The 18,795-nt window shown below is 42.0% G+C and overlaps 1 protein-coding gene across 1 annotated transcript in view; it reads left to right on the top strand.

Annotated features, from left to right (window-relative positions):
• Window positions 1-18,795, top strand: part of TTC39C (tetratricopeptide repeat domain 39C) — a 1,361,526-nt gene that overhangs the window by 847,724 nt on the left and 495,007 nt on the right. The window contains exon 8 of the mRNA XM_044065353.1: window positions 16,723-16,830. Within this exon, the coding sequence (XP_043921288.1) occupies window positions 16,723-16,830 (108 nt within the window). The remainder of the gene's footprint in view (window positions 1-16,722; window positions 16,831-18,795) is intronic.

Raw genomic sequence — 18,795 nt, 5'->3', positions numbered from 1 at the left:
AAAGCCAACTTTTTTTGACTACCATACCAATTATGTCCTTGTATTTCTGTCTCTTATTTTCTTTGCCAATGGCTCTAAATATAAAACACATAATAAAGTAGAAAGAGGACATGCCTGCCTGGTTCCTCTCTTTAGACATAACTTGTCAGAAATAAATCCCCCCACTTTAATTTTTGCCTCTGATCCCTCATATATTCTCCTAATTAACCTTATTGTTGTATCAGGGAATGCAAATGCTTCCGTTGCCCTACTCATAAAATCCCAGCTTACTCTGTTGAATGTTTTCTGTGTATCAAGACCCACTAACAAAGCAGTATTTTCTTACACTTTTCTTTCCACTGGATCATCATTGATCTGTTAATGTTGTCAAATGTTTGTTTCCTCTCCACAAAACTACATTGATTCATATCTGTCAGTTTATGCAACAACTTTGCCTTTCTTTAAGCTGTTATAAACACTTTATAGTTATGGTTTAAAATTGAAATGGGCCTATATGAAGCTGGGTCTGATGGGTCTTTACTGTGTTTAGGTATTGCAGCCACCACGGCATTCTTCAGGACGCTGGTGCTTCCCCTCCTTTTAAAATACTGTTAAACAAACTCTCTAACATTTTCTTCTCTCCTAACTTCCAAACATCACAGGACTACCATTTATTCCCAGAGACTTTCATTCAGATTGATTGTACATCACTGTTTTTATCTCATCTCTTCCTGTCTTAATTGTTGAGCCTCCTCTGTCTCTAAGCTTGGCATACTTAAGTCTTCCATAAATATTTCCATGTGTGCTCTTCCTTGATTTCCATATTTCCCTGCTTTCAAAAATTTTCGTAAAATTTCCAAAATATCTCTAATATTGCTACAGGATCATTGTTTCTTTTCTTATTATAAGCTCCCGAAGTTTGTCAACAGCCATTTGTATTTTCTGTTGCGTAAGTCATTGTGCTAAAAGTTTTTGTGCTCTGGAGTTATTATCAGAAAACAGTTGCTTAACAGCAATATTTTCTAAACTCATGCATATTATCCAGATACTCCCTTATTTTCTCATTAGCACTCTGCAACTAGGCATCCTCTTGTTATGTGAGATTTCTCTTTTCTCTGCAATGTTGTAACATTTATCAACCCTTCTAAGTAATTCCTGTTACTTCTTAATATCTTTTTTGTTTCATTTCAACCCTATACTTAAACTCTACTTTCATTTTTTCTACTCACTAGATATAGCTTATTTAAAAATGTCTATCCTCCCTAATAACTATCGAATAACGGGAGGTTGGCATAATTGTTAAGGTGTTTACTTTACAGACACAAGGGTCAGGGTTTGATTCTCACATTGGAGTATTGGTTAGGCTTAAAATGGTTTACAAGGGCAGTTAGCCTAGTACTAACCTGTGCACTGTAAATTCTTACTGGGGATAGCGCACACAACCCTCCTGGACATGGACAATCATTACTAAATGCAATCCTGGGTATTTACTAGCATATCTATGGTATTACATTGGGATGAATCAGCTAGGCTTGAAATGACCTCTGGGTCAATAGCCTAGTAAACTCCCTTGAACCTATGATAACTCCCATTCCTTCCTCTCTTTTTAACAGGTGGGTGGGATGTGCCAGTATCTCATTTTTACTTCATTACCTTGCATTTTTATCTTAGTTGTTATTGATGCATGATCTGAAATACTTATTGGATGTGCGCCATAATTTTCAGTTAAATGCACATCCATCCATCTATCCACAACACCTTTTCCAATTTTTTTCACATGTCAACAGCAACAGTCATCTAGAGGCTGTCAAGTTAGTTTTTCTACAGCACACACTAGCACACACATTTACGCCTGTGGTCAGTTTAGTGTCTCCAGTCCACCTATTGCATGTCTTTAGGATGTGGGAGGAAACCAGAGAACCCAGAGGAAACTCACGCGAACACATGAGACATGCAGAATCAGCATAGAAGTCACCCTAGCTGGGAATTGAACTGGGGAACCTCTTGCTGTGAAACAACAATGCTATCACATGTTCTTGTGAAATATAATTTTTAGTCTAGCCTAGTTTTTGGGCATTGGGGAATAATATGTACATTTTCTCCAGGTTTCTGCTACAGAGTGCATGTCTTCCATGCCACTTATTTTCATAAATTTCTTCAGAAATCTACCTCTTTTAGGTACCCCAGATGCAGCCTCATTTTTGCAAATAAATTCTACTCCCCACCTATAAATAATGTTCTTTGCTGAAAGCTGATTATTTTTTTCAGTTTTTCTTATCTCTATAACAACAGTTTTAGGTGGAATGTAAATACTTGCTAGCATAATCCTAATCCCTTGCCAGTAGCCCCTTACTACCACAAGTCTACCATTGTTATCGTTTTCCTCTTGTATCACTGTTGATGCTGATGTAGCACTTAGTGTAAGTACTCTTTTCCTTTGTCCCTGATATTCTGCTGAATATCCCTCCTTAATCCTCTGTTTATCAAATTCACATTCTCATTTCTTTCCCAGTGTGTCTCGTGTAGCATTGCCATTTGCATTCTGCATTTCTTTATATAATTAAGTATTCTTTCCTTTTTGTCTATACCTGTGGCCATTCACATTCCAAAATAATATATTTAATGTACCTTTGTAAGAAGTTATTATTCATACCTTTTGTATATGACAGCTTTTTTAAAATTTCTTTTCTAGCTTTTGCATTACATGCACCTGCTAATGTTTGGCAGGTTGATCTTTTGTACAATTGTTTCTTCACATCTCTGTTTGAACCTATGTCACATTTACAAGACTTTTTGTTTTAATTAAACCCCGAAAAAACACACCCTCAAAACTTGTTAACTTAAAACACACAAAACTATGTACGTCTTCATATAATGAAGTTTAACCCGCTTGATTGGGGCAGTTGTCTCAAAATGACAGCTGCACACACAGACAAAGCCAAACTTAAAATTAAGGTTATCCATGATAAGATGATTGTTACAGCCTGTGCTCCTACTTACACTAATTGTTGTCTGTTTTTGTCTTATCTTTATTCCCTTCCCAGATGTGAAAAACATCTTGTATGTTTTCAGAAACATTGACATTTATCCTTAAAAAAGCGCTCTGGCATTTGCATTGCATACCAGTCAGCTTGTCTCCATGGAAACCTAAGAATAAAATGTACATCTCCCCTCAGCTGCAGACTTCTAAAACTTAACATTTACTTGTTAGTGGAGAACTTTTCATTACATTCAGTGCTCTCTTATTTACTTGCTTATACAAAAACACTTGATTTGAAGTAGTTGACTTCATTTGTCTTCAACCTGTGGGTTATGGATCTGTATCGGATCCAGTACGGCTGCATATCCAGCATCTGATCCACGCTCCAAGCTCCTCCCCTTACCCATAATGCCCCCAGTCTCCTTCCTCCCTTCAGATCTTGTTTGCTGCTGGAAAAGCAAGCATTGTGGTCCGAGTTCGAGGCTAGTCATTAAGTTTTGTGATTTTTTTTGAGATGTTGCTATCCTTCTTAACTTCCACTAACTGCTGTCTATCTACTTCCCCACACAGTCATAGAAAAAAACTAAGTTTTCTCTCTTTCTGTCTGTTCTTTCCTTTCTTAGTGTTAGCGTATGTTCGGGGCCTGTTTAGGGACATGGTTGAAGCCCATAAATCAGGTTTCAGAAAGTGTACAGAGTGTGGCCATAAGCTCTCCCCAGCCGATGGCCACACTCTGTGCTTGATGTGCCTGGGGGTGGCTCACCCGTAAACCTCCTGTCCTATCAGTGCTGGGTTTAATCTCAAAGCATTGAAGGACAGGAGGGACAAACTTATCCTTAAGGGACTACTTCCCTCCTCAGGGACTGTAGCCCTTATGCCCCCCTCGTCAAGAGCAGCAGCTGCAACTTCTTCCTCTTCCCCGGCCTCTGGGACTCAAACTCCCACCAAAAGGTCCAGGGAAGGGGAGAAGTCTCGGAAGCAGTCCCCCGACTGCTGAGTCCCGGCAGGCCCGCCACCTAAGGTTAGGCCAGGAATCAGGCCTGGATCGCACCGGCTCCAGTCCCCTAGGTTCTCCTCGGAGCCGCAGGAATCCCAGATCCGGTCGCCTGCTCGGGCTTCCCCTCACCAGCATTCCAGACCGGTGTCTGTGGCTTCATCATCCCACTCCACCCGGAGTCTCAGTGAAGTGGAGATGGATAAGATGAGGAGGTTTATCTGCACCCTTATTCAGATGGGGGTCTTGCCTGCCCCCTCTCCCTCTGGCGGGGCAGCTCGCAGTCTTTTTTCTCGCTGATCACTCCTTCTCCAGTCCGACCTATGGTTTCAGAGGCCCTGGATCCGAGAACCCTTGGTGTTAAGGGATCGGCGCCAACGGTACCTTGTACCTCGATGCCGGCCAAAGCCTTGAGCATGTGGGAGCGCAGTATTCCCATCTTGGCTCTGACTCCCCTGTCATGTCCGAAGAGAACGTCTCCGGCTGGTACTTCTCAGGATGTCCGTTCCTTTTCAGCCTTTGATGTGATGGAGAGGGTTCTCCCGGTGTCATCGCGATCCTTGACCATCTCGTCCTCAGATTCCATCCCAACCCTCTCTGTTTTGGGTATGGTCCCGACCATCTTATCCTCTCAGGGACAATCTGTGCCCGGTTTGCCTCAGGAAGCTCCCGTGAGGAAGCAGCAGTACGTTGGCGAGTCCTCCCCAGGGAGTCCCACTGAGGAGGTTACTCGCAAACAGACATGTAAAAGGAGGCAAACCAACTGATGCACAAATGAGGCACTTGGACTCCACACTGGAGTCCGTCACTGAAGACACTGATTTGGAGGAAGGGGAAGGTTCCCCCCAAGGATGTCTCCTTTGGCGACATCATGGAACTCCTGCGCCAGAGTGGGGAGATGGTCTGCCCAAAAAACATCCTCTGATGGATCATTGTTCCTCAAGGCATTCGGCACAGGCCCATCTACTTCCTGGGTGTCCCCTCCCGTGGATCCTTTAGTGGAACTAATAACATCTCAGTCGTGGAAGGAACTGGACACTGTGGAGCCTAAGCACCCTGATAAAGTCCTTAGTCCCCCTTCGGACAGGACATGTTGTAATAAGGGGTACCAGGTGGTTGCTATAGTTGTGGCAGCTGCCACAAAGAAAGCTCGTGCAGGTGAGCTCATCGGTCCATCCTGCTGGCCGAGAGTCAAGGGCGATGGACTGATTCGGGAAACTGGTGTACGCTTCAGTGACATTTTCTGTAAGAGCACTGAATTACATAGCACATATGATTCGGCTGCAGTGAGACTTAGTCAATGAAATCGCTGAGTCGACCTCAGAGTCCATGTCAGAGGAGGACAAGAAGACGTTTTCCACTTGGATTGTGACTCTCAAGGCAATAGCTAATACGTCCATGTTCCTTTTCTCCCATGTCACGGAGGGAGCAGCCAGGGTGTCCGGTACAGGTGTTGCCATCAGGCGCCACACATGGCTCTGGCTTTGTCAATTCTCAAAACCCTTTAAGGCATCATTTACAAATGCCCCATACAATGGTTCTTCCCTGTTTTGGGAAGTTAGTACAAGAGACCTTAGTCCAGAGTGAGAAGGACACGAAGACACTGTCTTCTGTCGGGATCCGCTTCTCCTCCCCTCAAAGATCCTTCTCTAGGAATCAGTGATGGATGAAGAGCATGTGGTTCTGGAAGTCTCAGGCATTTTCCTGGGACAGTCAGGACTCGCCTTCCCCCAGAGGCAGAGGGGGTTATGATAGACACTGTCCCAGAGGCAGAAGGGGTCCAAGGAATTTTTGGTCTCAAGAACCGTTCTCAGACAGACCTGAGCAGCAGCCCTGAAAGGCTGACCGTCTGCTCGTCTCTGGAGGCAGTCAGGGATCGCCTATCAATACACCCAGTTTCATGGGAGTCCATAACAACAGATCGTTGCGTGTTGCAAATAATATCCAGAGGCTATTCCATCCCGTTCATCAAACCACCTCTTCCACCGAATCACCTCCCAGATGTTCCACCCATGCAAAGGGAGGAAGCAGCCCTAGAGTTAAAAAAGCTGCTAAGAAAATTAGTCATCCAACCTGTCACCTAAACCAGTGTGGATCAGGCATTTAGTCCAGGTTCGTTTTAGTGCCAAAGAAAATGGGGGACCTAAGACCCATTTTGGATCTATCCACCTTGAACCTGTCAGTAGCCAAGGCGAAATTTCGGATGGTCACTCTTCAGTCCATCCTGACCTACCTACAAGTGAACGATTGGATGTGCTTGATCGACCTCCAGGATGTGTACTATTATATCAAAACGGACAGGTGCTGTCGAAGGTTTCTCCACTTCCGGCTAGGAACCATTCATTATCAGTTCAGAGCCCTTCCCTTTGGTCTCAACACAGCCCCCAGGGTGTTCATCAAGGTGATGGCAGTAGTAGCGGCTCACCTGAGGCTTCATGGTATTCAGGTCTTCCCGTACCTGGACGATTGGTTCTTTGCTGCCCCTTCCAAGCATCTACTTTGCCAAGCCAGGGAGTATTTCCTCTTACTAGCAAAAAGACTGGGTATCGCCATCAATCTCAACAAGTCGTCGCTGGCTCCTGTTCAGATCTTAGACTTCATTGCGGTTCAGTTGGACACTATCCAAATGAAAGTTTTCTTCACCCCAGACAGGATACACATTCTGAAGTTACATGTTCTGTACATCCTTCAAGCCCAAGTTCCGACAGCAGAAACAGTACTGAGGACATTGGGGTCTATGGCAGCCACGATCCACCTGTTACTCTTAGACCGCCTTTACATGCGGAGTCTTCAGTGGACTCTTGCTGTTCAGTGGTCTCTATTGGCTCTGCCGTTGTCTCATCCTGTATGAATCTCCCGCGTATGTAGGGACTCTCTTCGGTGTTGTATTCATTCCACGGACCTAGTCAGAGGACATCCCTTTCTTCCGTCATTTCCCAAAACTACGGTGACCATGGACGCCTCCCAGCTAGGGTGGGGGGCATTGCTCGGGAAGGACAGTCCAAGGCACGTGGTCCCCATCCGAGACCAGTTTGCATATCAATGTCCTGGAGATGAGGGCATTGCTTTTTGCGTTGCAGACCCTTCATGCCCATCTTCCTCTAGGGATAATTGTGATCCAGACAGACCACATGTCGGTGGTCTGGTACATCAACAAACAAGGGGGAACCAGATCTTACTCCCTTTGTTGTGAAGCCATGAGAGTGAGGGAATGGGCGATCTCCACTGGCCGTTTTCTGGTGGCAATGCATATTCCGGGATGGTCCAACATTCTAGCGGACAGGCTCAGCAGATCTATCATGATGCCTTATGAGTGGTCTCTGAATCCTTCAGTGGAAGAGCAGATCTTTCTAAAGTGTGGTTGTTCTTACTGTGATCTGTTTGCATCTCCTTCTAATGCGAAATGCAGTGAGCTCTTCACTGTGAACCCCCCTCAGGGGGAAGCCCCCAAAGACGCACTGATTCATGCTTGGCTTCCCAGTCTTCTTTATGCCTATCTTCCTCTGCCCCTCATTTCCATGTTTCTTCAGAAAGCTTGCAGGCTGGTGAGCACTGTGATCCTCATCTCCCCATTCTGGCCTCACCAAGTCTGGTTTCCCTCTCTATGGTCCCACATAATATTTCCACCATGGACAATGGATTCAGTTCCGGATCTTATTTCTCATCCCTCAGGGATTCCTTACCCAGACCTGGACAGTCTGAAACTCACAGCTTGGCTGCTCCAGTTTCCATGATTATTAGGACTTCTGGTTTATCATCTCCCATTAAAATCAGTTTGGTGGTGGCTCACAAGTCTTCCACCGGAAGGGTATACCGTAGCAAGTGGAAACAGTTTTCCATATGGGCCTCGCAGAGTGCATTGGATCCTTTTACTTCTCCAGTATCAGCATTATTGGAGTTCTTGGCAGGGATTTTTCAGCAAACTGGCAGTTCCTCCACGGTCAAAGTCCAGCTGGCCGCAATCTCCAATTTTCACATGGGGGGAAACATGACTTCATTGGCCTCTTCTAAACTTTGCAAGACCTTTCTTAAATGTACCTTTCTTCTATGACCCCCAGTAAAGGATCTCATGCCTCTTTGAGACCTTACATTAGTGCTTCACTTTAGTCTCACCTCCTTTCGAACCTGCAGCCTCGTTAGATTTGCAGTATCTATCTTGGAAGACTACCCTTTTGGTTGCCATTACTTCTGCCAGGAGAGTGTCAGAACGTCAAGCACTATCCATCAAGGTTCCTTATATAATTTTTGACAAGGATAGAGTGTCTTTGCGTACTAACCCGTCCTTTCTTCCAGAAGTAGCGCCAGAAGTCAATATTTATCAGACTATCAATCTTCCAGTCTTTTTTCCTAATTTCCAGAATAGGGGTGAATATAAATTGCATCTACTGGATGTGCACAGACAGTTACAATTCTACTTGCACAGGACAAAAGTTTTTCATAAATCTGATCAGTTGTTTGTTTCTTACTCAAAACCCTTCTTAGGGAAACCAATCTCTAAGATGATGATTTCTTGTTGGATTTCCCAATGCATTATTCACGCATACTCTGTCAAGGGAATTTCTCCTCTGGCTCAGGTAAAAGCACATTCTACCAGATCTATGGCTACTTCAGCTCCCTTTTGGTCCAGGGTGTCGCTGGATGATATCTGTTCTGCATCTACTTGGTCCTCATCTCATACCTTCATTTCACATTATAAATTGGACATCGTATCCAGGAACAGGGCATCCTTTGGCTCCGCCGTGCTCTGGAATATCCTTCCATGAGGGCCACCCAGGTGATTAGTAGCTGGGAACTCTGTCCCACAAGTTGAAGACCAAATGAAGTCAACTACATCATATAAAGATATACGAAATAACGTAGCTGGATGCTGCTTGCTGTATAAAAAACGGTTTATTTCTTGAAACCAAACACAACATTTGATGAGCGCTTTCGGCTTGTTACCCTTCGTCAGATAAAACACATCATATCACAAAACTTCTTTTAAAAAGCACTCTAACCAATCAAATTTAATAAAATAAAAAACCCGCCTTTTACTAAGTGTAGGCTTGAGCGGGACAACATCATTCAACCCTGGATCCCTATGTGCTGTCAACTCCAGGATCCACTTTGATTCAGCCAATTCTGTGTTCAATTTAATATTACCCCCCCTATGGGTCAGACTTAAATTAACAATAACTCTAAATGTAAATCTATGAGAAGGGTGTTTTTTCACATGCCTATATAGTGCATTACGTTCGTCCTTGTTCTTAATATTGGACATATGTTGGAGAATTCTAGCTTTCAACATCTGATTGGTTTTCCCAACATAGTAGCTCGAACATGAGCTACATTCCGCTATGTAGACTACATCTGTAGTCCTACATGTTGCTCTTCCCTTAAATGTGTATAATTTATTATTGTTGGGATGTCGAAACTCTACCCCTTTTTTAATTAAACTACAGGCCTTGCAGGATCCACAGGCTGTGGTCCCCACTCTTCCCATGATGTTCCCACTATATAAGACCCTCTTCTCCTTGCATAACATGTCTTTCAAATTCTTGTTTCTTTTATAAATAAACTGGGGATGGGTGCCCACCATATCCCTTAAACATTCGTCACTCACTATTATATTCCAATTCTTTCGTATAATGTCGCAAACCCCTCTTGCATCACTTCCATAAGTGAGTGCCACCTTACGTCGATTAGATCTAGTTCCACCGACCACCTTGTTGTTACGTACTGTATCTAGCCAAGGCCTATATTTTGTGTGTCTAAATGGTTTGTTCTTTTCTATAATATCATTAACCATTTTCCCACTGTAGCCCCTATTGGCAAAACATTCACCGAGGTAGCTCACCTCCTCTTCAAATTGTTGATCGTCCTTACTTAACCTAGAGACCCTACCAATCTGACCCTGCACCACATTAGGAAAGGTATGTCTCGGGTGCATGCCATCAAATGATAGCAAAGTATTCCTCCAACACTCTTTCCTAAATAACTTGGAAGAGAAACCATCCCTGTCTTGCATCAGGCATACATCTAAAAAATCTATAGCCTCTTTGGAGGTGTTAACACTGAACCTAAGGAAGGTTGTAGTGGTATGTAGGTAATCTATGAACAACTTCAATTCTTCATCCGTACCTTTCCATAAGACAAAAATATCATCTACAAAACGCAGGTACATGAATAGCTGTTCCTTCCATGCATGATCACAAAATACAAACGTCCTTTCCCAATGGGAGAGTACAAGATTTGCATAGGTATTGGCACAGGGGGTACCCATGGCTATCCCCTGTGCCTGCCTATATGTGCTATCTGTCCCTTGGAAAATGTTATTGTCCAACACCAGAGACAGTAACTCAATTATCAACTCTATCTTGTTGTGTGTGAGTTCTAATGTTGTTAAGAGAGTCTCTATCGCCCTTAAGCCATATTCATTGTTAATCACAGTGAACAAATTGTTCACATCCAAAGTGGCCATTAAATAGTTCCCTAATAGTTCTCCTTGTTTAATGTCTCCAATCAAAGTGAGAAAGTGTCCTGTGTCCACCAAAATATGTTCCATGGAGGCTACATATGGTTTAAGAGCCACCTCCAACCATATAGATATATTTTCAGTGACCCACCCCCTACCCGATACTATCGGTCTAAGGGGTGGGTCGGTTAGGCTCTTATGTACCTTTGGCAACGCTTTAAAAACCGGAGTGATCGGTTTATCAATGTGTAGGAACTCTAATTCCTGAGGTGTAATTAATAATCTTTGATTCAAGCATCGTAACTTATTATGAACCCTATCTATAATTCTTCTTACATCAATGGGATTAATAACATGATAAGTAGCTATATCTGTCAATAGTACATTCAGTCTGTTAGTGTACCAATCCGAATCTAAAACTACCACCGAACCACCCTTATCGGCCATCTTGATCGTAATGTCAGTATAACCACATAGCCTAAACAGTGCTGATCTTTGCTCGTTGGTCAAATTATAATATTTATCCCTATCTTTATGCTGAAAATACTCTACCAAATCATGATCACACTGGTTAATGAACAATTGTAAAGCCGGTGTTAAAGCCGGCACAAAATCACTAGGTTTTCTCAAAATAGCTTGTGTACCTTCACTGTTACCAAAAAGTTTACCTAACATTAAATTTCGGCAGTAGTACATAATATCTAATAAAACCTCTTGATAGGTGCACATTCTACTGGGGACAAACGATAAACCTTTATTCAGTACTGCTAATTCGTCCTGTGTTAAGTGGCGTGAAGATAAATTAAAAACAATATTGTCACACTCACTAAAAGTCAATCTATTGTCCGTCTCTTCTTCAAAAATTCCCTGTCGTCGCTTGACGAGCGTTTCCAGGGGCCCTTCTTTTTCATCTGCACCGGTAGCATATCCAAAAAATGGTTCTGCATAGGTCTTGATTTGGGTCGTGCCCCAGCTCGTGAACTCGCACTGTGAGCCGCGTTAGTATCATGTCCACCAGTCTCACTGACAGGATGTGTTGCCGTGTCTGTGGTGGAATCAGATGCAACGCAAACACCATCCTGTCCTTGCGTGACCGTGTCTCCTGAAATCCGGTCACCGTCTTCCAACTCCAAATTGAAGACAGAATCGATGGGAGTATCAGTAGTCGGAAAAATATATTATATAAAAATATAAAATGAAGTCAACTACATCATATAAAGAAGTTATGTACTCACCATAACTTTCCATCTGAGTAGTTGTACTTCATTTGTCTTCAACCATCCCCCCTCCTGCCCCCTACCTTGTCACTTTGTGCTGGCTATATATAGAAATGGATACCTCAGGGATGTTCTGGGTCTTGCCTTGGTTCAGGAAATTTGGGTTGCCAGTAGTGGTGAGGTATTGTTAGGCTGGGTATGCGTTATGCATGGGGTAATAAATTCGATCTGAAGGGAAGAAGGAGATAGGGGGCATTATGGCTAAGGGGAGGAGCTTGGAGTTTGGATCAGATGGTGTATATGCGGCCATGTCGGATCCGATACGGATCCGTAACCCACAGGTTGAAGGCAAATGAAGTACAACTACTCAGATGGAAAGTTATGATGAGTACATAACTTCTTTTTATTAGATTAAGCCAAGGTCCTTAATGCAGACATTCACTTATGCAAAAGTAGAAGAAACCATTCCAACTTTACATGCATCTATGCACTTTTATACCCATCCCTTACCTCAACAGCTCAGAATTACAACATATTAACTTAAACCAGTCTTTTTACATTGCGATGCCTACATTTCTTAAAACTAAAAAGTAGGAAAAAGGCACTTGCTTAAGTATATTTATCACATAAAGCAATAACTGAAAATGCTTTATTATATAACATGAAGTTTATATCATGAAATTTTTTGTATGAATACTGTTAAGAATAAAAATTGTTTTACTTAGTTACTTTTTTCCCTTTCTTTTTAGTGACCTTCCAAACATTAATGCATTACTGGTCTTCCTATTCATCTCCATCTCCAAACCCCTGACTCTAATTCAAGTTCAAGGAACTCCCAATTCTTCTAGTCAACTTCTGTGCTTTTTTCTGTCTTTCAAACAGTTTCCTTTGGAACATTAGAAAATATTTCACTGGCAGTGTCTGTGAGCTTTATTTTCAGAAGAATGAGAATCAGAGTCCTTCTCTGCTGTTGGTTCACTTTTTGTTGGACAAAATTTTTGTATTTTTTCTGTAGTCTGTTATGCATCAAAAATTACTTTGATCCTGCATTAAAAAAAAATTCTGAAGACAGCTAGATGCAATAGCTTGAATCTCAGACCTGCCTCTCGACATTCCCTCATTGCTGGGATAAATTTGCTTCTCTCCGACCTGTTGTACAGTGAATAATTTTCCATGAACATTCTGCCGTCTCCAGTTTTTAATACTTTACCTTTGTGCCATCATTTTGCCAGGATCAACTCTTTCTGATCACATAACTGCATCATTACTAATACAGGTCTTGGCTGCTTTCTCATGGGAAGGTTTGGAGCATACATGTGATATGCTCTTTCAGTTATCAAATCCTCCTGTGAAATACTATTCCAGTTGCTTCTTTGTGCTTTCTTAAAATTAATACAATCTTTTTCTTCCAGTTTCTGTTGTACAGCAGAAAATCTCAGGATTTCATTGTATGCTCTGTCCTCTAACTTTGCCATTTTTTGAAACAGCTCTTCTTGAGCTGTCTTGTACTCAGCGAGCTTTTTCTTCATTCCGACCGCTGATTTTTGCAGTTGTATCTGTTCATCTGAATAAGTGTTTAAAGCTTCTTCCATTTTTTCAGCCTTTTTTATTTGAGTTGATACACTCCTTCAATGTTTTATTTACTTTAATCAGCTCTGAGAACATTTGATTTATTTTTTCCTCTAAATTACTGGAAACTATGTCTTGTACCAAACCTGGAGCCTAACTGCTTTTAGCTGAACAGCTGCAGGTTTCTTCTCATTCAGATTCTGTGTTTTCTCTTCATATTCTCTAGCTGATTTTTTCAGGCTCTCCAAGTTTCTTATTTGCGGTCATCCGGGCAATGTACTTACTAGCCAGTAACTGAATTTAAAAATCTGGCAGAGTTGCTGCTCCCTTTCCCTCAGGTTAATTTTTCATGCTGGGAGAGCTAAAATTAAGCTGTTAATAGTGTGCAGCCATCTTGGAAGTTTTACAAGCCTAAGCTGCTGTGTCTGCTTTAGTTTTCCAAATCTTCTAGTTTTCTGCTGTGGAGGGGAAATAATCTTCCCTTTCTGGTTCTGGATATCACATTGCTGGTGAAACAGCCACGGAGTTGTCTGTATTAATTTTAATTCCTGTTATTTTTGGAGAGGGTCACCATGTACTTGACAACAGTTCTTGGACCAACACTATGAGGGTTGCTAGAGAGTCTTGATTGGTATCAAAGGAGCGTACATTTTCCACAGATTGTGCTATAATGCTCTAAACTCTTGTCATACCAAAAGCTGATGCAGACTCAGTGAATTATCACTCTGAGTTGATAAATACTCAGAAGGAAAAAAATGACATAATGATAACAGTGGTGATGACAAGATCATCATGAAACTCATAAACAAAGACATTGTTAATCTCCAAACTCTGGACCCTACCCAGTTCGGACCCAGTTTGGATTTGTAAAAGGCAGATCATGTCTCCTAAACCTGATTGACTTCTTTGAAGCAGTCACCAAAGCCATAGATGAGGGTAAGGTGGTTCACACAGCTTATCTAGATCTCGGCAAGGATTTCGACACCATCCCCCACTCTGGAATTATAGATAAGCTCACTAAACTAGGTATAAATCCCTATGTCACAAGATGGTTTGCCAGCTGGCTCACAGACAGAACCCACACTGTGAAAGTAGCAGACTCCAAATCCAACTTCAGACCAGTGACAAGTGGGGTACCACAGGGTTCAGTCCTGGATCCTCTCTTGTTTGGTATCTACTTCTCTGAAGTACAGACTAACACAGAAGGTCTTTGGCTAACAAAGTTTGCAGATGATTGCAAACTAGGAGCCATAATTGAAACTCCTAACGATGTGCACATACTACAAAAGGACCTCACTGAGACAGATGCCTGGTGTCAAAGCCATGACCTGAAACTCAATGCCAAAAAGTGTATTGTCGTCCCCTTTGGTAAAAACTCAGTACCCATGAACTACCACATAGCTGGTAGTCTACTTAATGCCAAAAATGTGAGGAGACCTTGGGACACAGGTGGACAGTAGTCTCTCCTTTGATAATCACATTGCCACAGTGATCAGGAAATCCTTCTGTGTGGCTCACCTCATCACAAAAGGTTTCTCATCCAGAAAAAAAGAGGTCATTGTTCCCCTCTACTCATCACTCATTAGACCCATTATAGAGTACAGCATCCCTTTTGGTATGTACCTCACAAGACATCTACAACAACTGGAAAGGCCACAGAAATACCTCACAAAGAGGATTACTAGCCTCAAACAGATGCCCTACGCAGACCATCTAAAAAAACTCCAGCTTTACTCTGTCTCATATCGCTTACTCAGAGGCGATCTCTGCCTAACATACAAAGCTATGTCAAACCCAGAGCTGTTGGACATGCTCCACTTAAAGAAATCCCAATCCTTCCGAGCTACATGCTCTAGGGACCTAAACCTTGTCACCACAATAAACAGAACATGCTGGAGGGATAGATTCCTGTCCCAGGGACTTCCCATACTCTGGAACAGACTACCTATTTATGTCAAACAGAGCTCCTCATTAGCACTCTTCAAGAAAAATCTTGATGATTGGATGGGAAATAGGAAATTCACCCCAGGGATCACTTCTGCGGCTCTGCTCGACAGGGGCACAGGAAAATAATTTTCTTTGGTGGCGAAAGCCAGGGTACATTTTTAGCTAGGCTTATATAGGCTTTAGGGCCAATAGCCTAGTACCTACCTATGAACAAATACGTATTTGTATCAAGTAGAAGATGAAAAAAGCAGAGTGATTATATTCTCCCCTGCATGTCCAGAGGCATCAAAAGAAGCATGTTTATCTCATGCATTCCTGATAAATCCCAGAAAGAATGAACTTATAAGGCAAAATCAAGGAGTTCCCTGGAAATCAGAGACATGTGAAAGGCATGTTCACAGCCTTCGTCATATTTCCCCATCAGTCTGTACAGCTCTGTGGGATCTATGGGAGAGAACTAGATTAATAGTATTGCAGTTTGGAGGACATAGTAAGTTTGCATTTAATCAGTCATTTAGTTGTTCTGGTGAAACACTCAGATGTTGATGCTGCTGCAAAGGACACAAATTGTAGTAAAAGAGATGTAACAATGTGACTTTTGGAAGATATTGTTTTTTTTTTTTGAATGAAGTGGCGGACGGACCCTGGCAAAGGCTTCCTGTGATGCATTTCATCTAAAATTCCACTAGAATTTGAATGCCATAACATTGTCTCATTGCACTAGATGTATCTTCAAGCAGTTATAGCTGAGTATTCTATGTAATGAAATCTTGGATCACAGCACTCTGCATTGTCACATTTTAATTTGCAAAGAACATTATGGACTTTTGAACATTTTATCTATTTATTTTATCTTTAATAACTCTTGCAAGCTTTTGGATACAAATTTCATTCTTTCTGACTGTGGTGTCCTTATTCATCTTTTTTTTTCAGAAATACCTTTCAGTACCACTTTTCCCCACTTATCTTGGCTCTGCGATTGTTGAAATACTGAATAGCTTAATCCTTACCTTACTTTTGTTGCTCATCATCACCTGCTGCTACAGCTTATTCCTCAAGCTATGATAAAAAATGTGAACAACTAGTGGCATGCATGTACGTCATTAATCAGACTGTGCCCAGCCAAAGGATGCTATGTATTCTATCTAAAGGGAATGGCATTTAATGTCTAATGTCTTCCAACGGAACACACAGCTGCCTTTGTTTTTGCTGTTCAAGGCCACTACCAGAGATTTATTTTATAATTGTTATCTGTCCCACTGATCAAGAGCAGCTATTACTGAATGCTGATATCCGCTCCGGTCAACTGTCTGAAGATGTAAATGTACTAATAACATCAGATCACTGGTCTAAGTTAGAAAAAAAATGTTGCATCTTTTTGCCAGTTATTTACTGTCTGAGTCTTTCTTTTTTTTTTTTTTTTTTTGCACATATGTCTTATTCACTGTGTACAGTAATAAGCTAAAAAGGATAAAATGTTTGGTTTATTTGCTCATTTTAACTGTATGAATATGTGCATATTTGCTTGCTTTAGTTATTATTTCAGATTTCTGACTGTTTTGTTTCTCTTTCCTTATTTGAGGTTGGTGCAGTATGATTGAGATGAATTTCCAAGAAGCATACGAGTCATTTAGAAGACTTAAAGATGAGTCACGTTGGTCCCAGTGTTATTATGCATACCTAACTGCAGGTTTGTGGCACACTTACTCTGATATAAAATTTCTGCTTGCAAGCAGTCAGTACAAGTAGCAGTAAGTGTGTATTCATGAATTAATTTAAAAAGACACTGATTAGCCAGATCATAGTTCATCATTTTAATTATTATTTTTTAATACTCCTTGTTGTTATAACCTTCTATGTGTTATATTACTGAACTGTGTATTGCTCCTTTCCCCACTGTGGTGCAATCTTGAAATTGACATATATAATTAGCAAGGGGTGTGGGGGCCTCTCCCTACCTGCAAAAAGGGCAGGTGTTGTGTTTCGTTCTTCTGCAGCTTAAGCAGGTGTTGTGCGACTCATTCTTCTCGAGCTTCCAGATATTCGATCTTCCTTTCTCTATCTTATAAATTTTACTCATCTGAATGTTCAGTGAATATATGTATATGTTTTTTTAACATTTTTATACAGCCACAACATTGTGGTAGCATCCAGTATGCTCCATTATGGTAATCCACTGATGAGATGGTAGGCTTAATCTCAAAATGAGCATAGAAGGAAGGAGACATATTCAAGCCAATCCCTTGCAAGCCCAACAATTTCCTGGTGTTGCCAGAATATAGTCATTATTGGAGCAAGAGTCTGTCCGTGGTTCCATGGTTGTGGCAGCAGCCTTCAGGAAGGAACTGACAGAAGAGAGTGCAACTGTCCATCTCTTCTCCCTAACAAGGAGTCATGGCTATTGGACAACTTTAGGAAACGAGTCTACACATTAGAAGCCTTCGCTGTCAGGGTGCTGAATTACATGGCACATGTTAGGCACTTCCAGAGGAAAAAATCTATTGACTTGCAGTTGGCTACCCTCCAATCCTTATCTAATGTCTCAATGCACTTATTTTCCAGTACCACAGAAGGTGCCTCTAGACTGGTGACCACTAGCATAAGCAGAAGGAGGCATGCTTGGATGTGCCTTTGTAATTTTGCCAAACATTTTAAGACATCCTTCATCAGTGTCCCCTAGGACAGATCAACACTCTTCAGTCCAAAAGTTAAGGAAATGCTCTGTAGTAGTGAACAAGACTGTAAGATCCTGCCTGCTGTTGTAATCTAGTTTTTGACCCCCCCCCCCCCCTGCCAGGACTTTTTCCAGAAACCAAAAGGGCAGGAAGAAACTTTGGTTCCGGAAATCTCAATGGTTTGTTCCTGACACTGCTGGAGAACAAGACCCCAGTGGCAGAGGGGGAACTTTAATGGTGGACTTTGCCCCAGGGCAAAGGTAGTCCACAAAACCAGAGCTTTCAGGGTCCTTTTTCTGACAGGCCATATCAGCTTTCTGGAAGCAGTCAGAGGGCGCTTGTCCCTGCACCATTCCACCTGGATGTTCATCACTTAAGATGCCCGGGTGTAGAGGATAACCAGAGGGTGTTCTATTCCCGTTCTGTACCCTTCTCAACACTTTAAGAAAATTACTGATGTTCCACTCTCACAAAGGGAAACAGCAGCATCAGAAATAAAAAAGCTGCTAATAAATGAAGTCATCCACGAAGGTGTACCAGACCAAGAAGAATCCATAATTTACTCAAGATTCTTTGTAGTGACAAAAAAGAATGGAGACCTCAGGCCAATTTGAGACCTAATTCTTTTGAAGGCATTCATGAAACAAACAAAATTCTGGATGGTCAGGGCACAATCCATCCTCTCATTTCTAAGGAAGGATGACTGGATGTGTTCAGTCAACCTCTAGGATGCATCCTACCACATAAAAATGCACATACACTCCAGGCTGGGGGCCAGAGATTTCTAATTCAGAACCCTGCCATTTGGATGTTCAAGTGCATGACATTGGTTGCTGCTGATGACTGGCTCAGAACTGCCCCCTCCAGGAAATCCTTCTCCAAGCATAGGACCCCTTGCTGTAACTCTGCTCAGCAGTAGACATTACAGTGAATATAGCTAACTCCAAGCTTAAATCCATACAGACCTTGGAATTCATTGG

This window comes from Protopterus annectens, chromosome 3.part0 (assembly GCF_019279795.1).
Source record: "Protopterus annectens isolate FY-2018-M chromosome 3.part0, PAN1.0, whole genome shotgun sequence".
NCBI classification, from domain to species: Eukaryota; Metazoa; Chordata; order Ceratodontiformes; family Protopteridae; genus Protopterus; species Protopterus annectens.
Note: the sequence above shows the minus strand (reverse complement) of the source record. Positions and strands in the feature narration are given on the sequence as shown.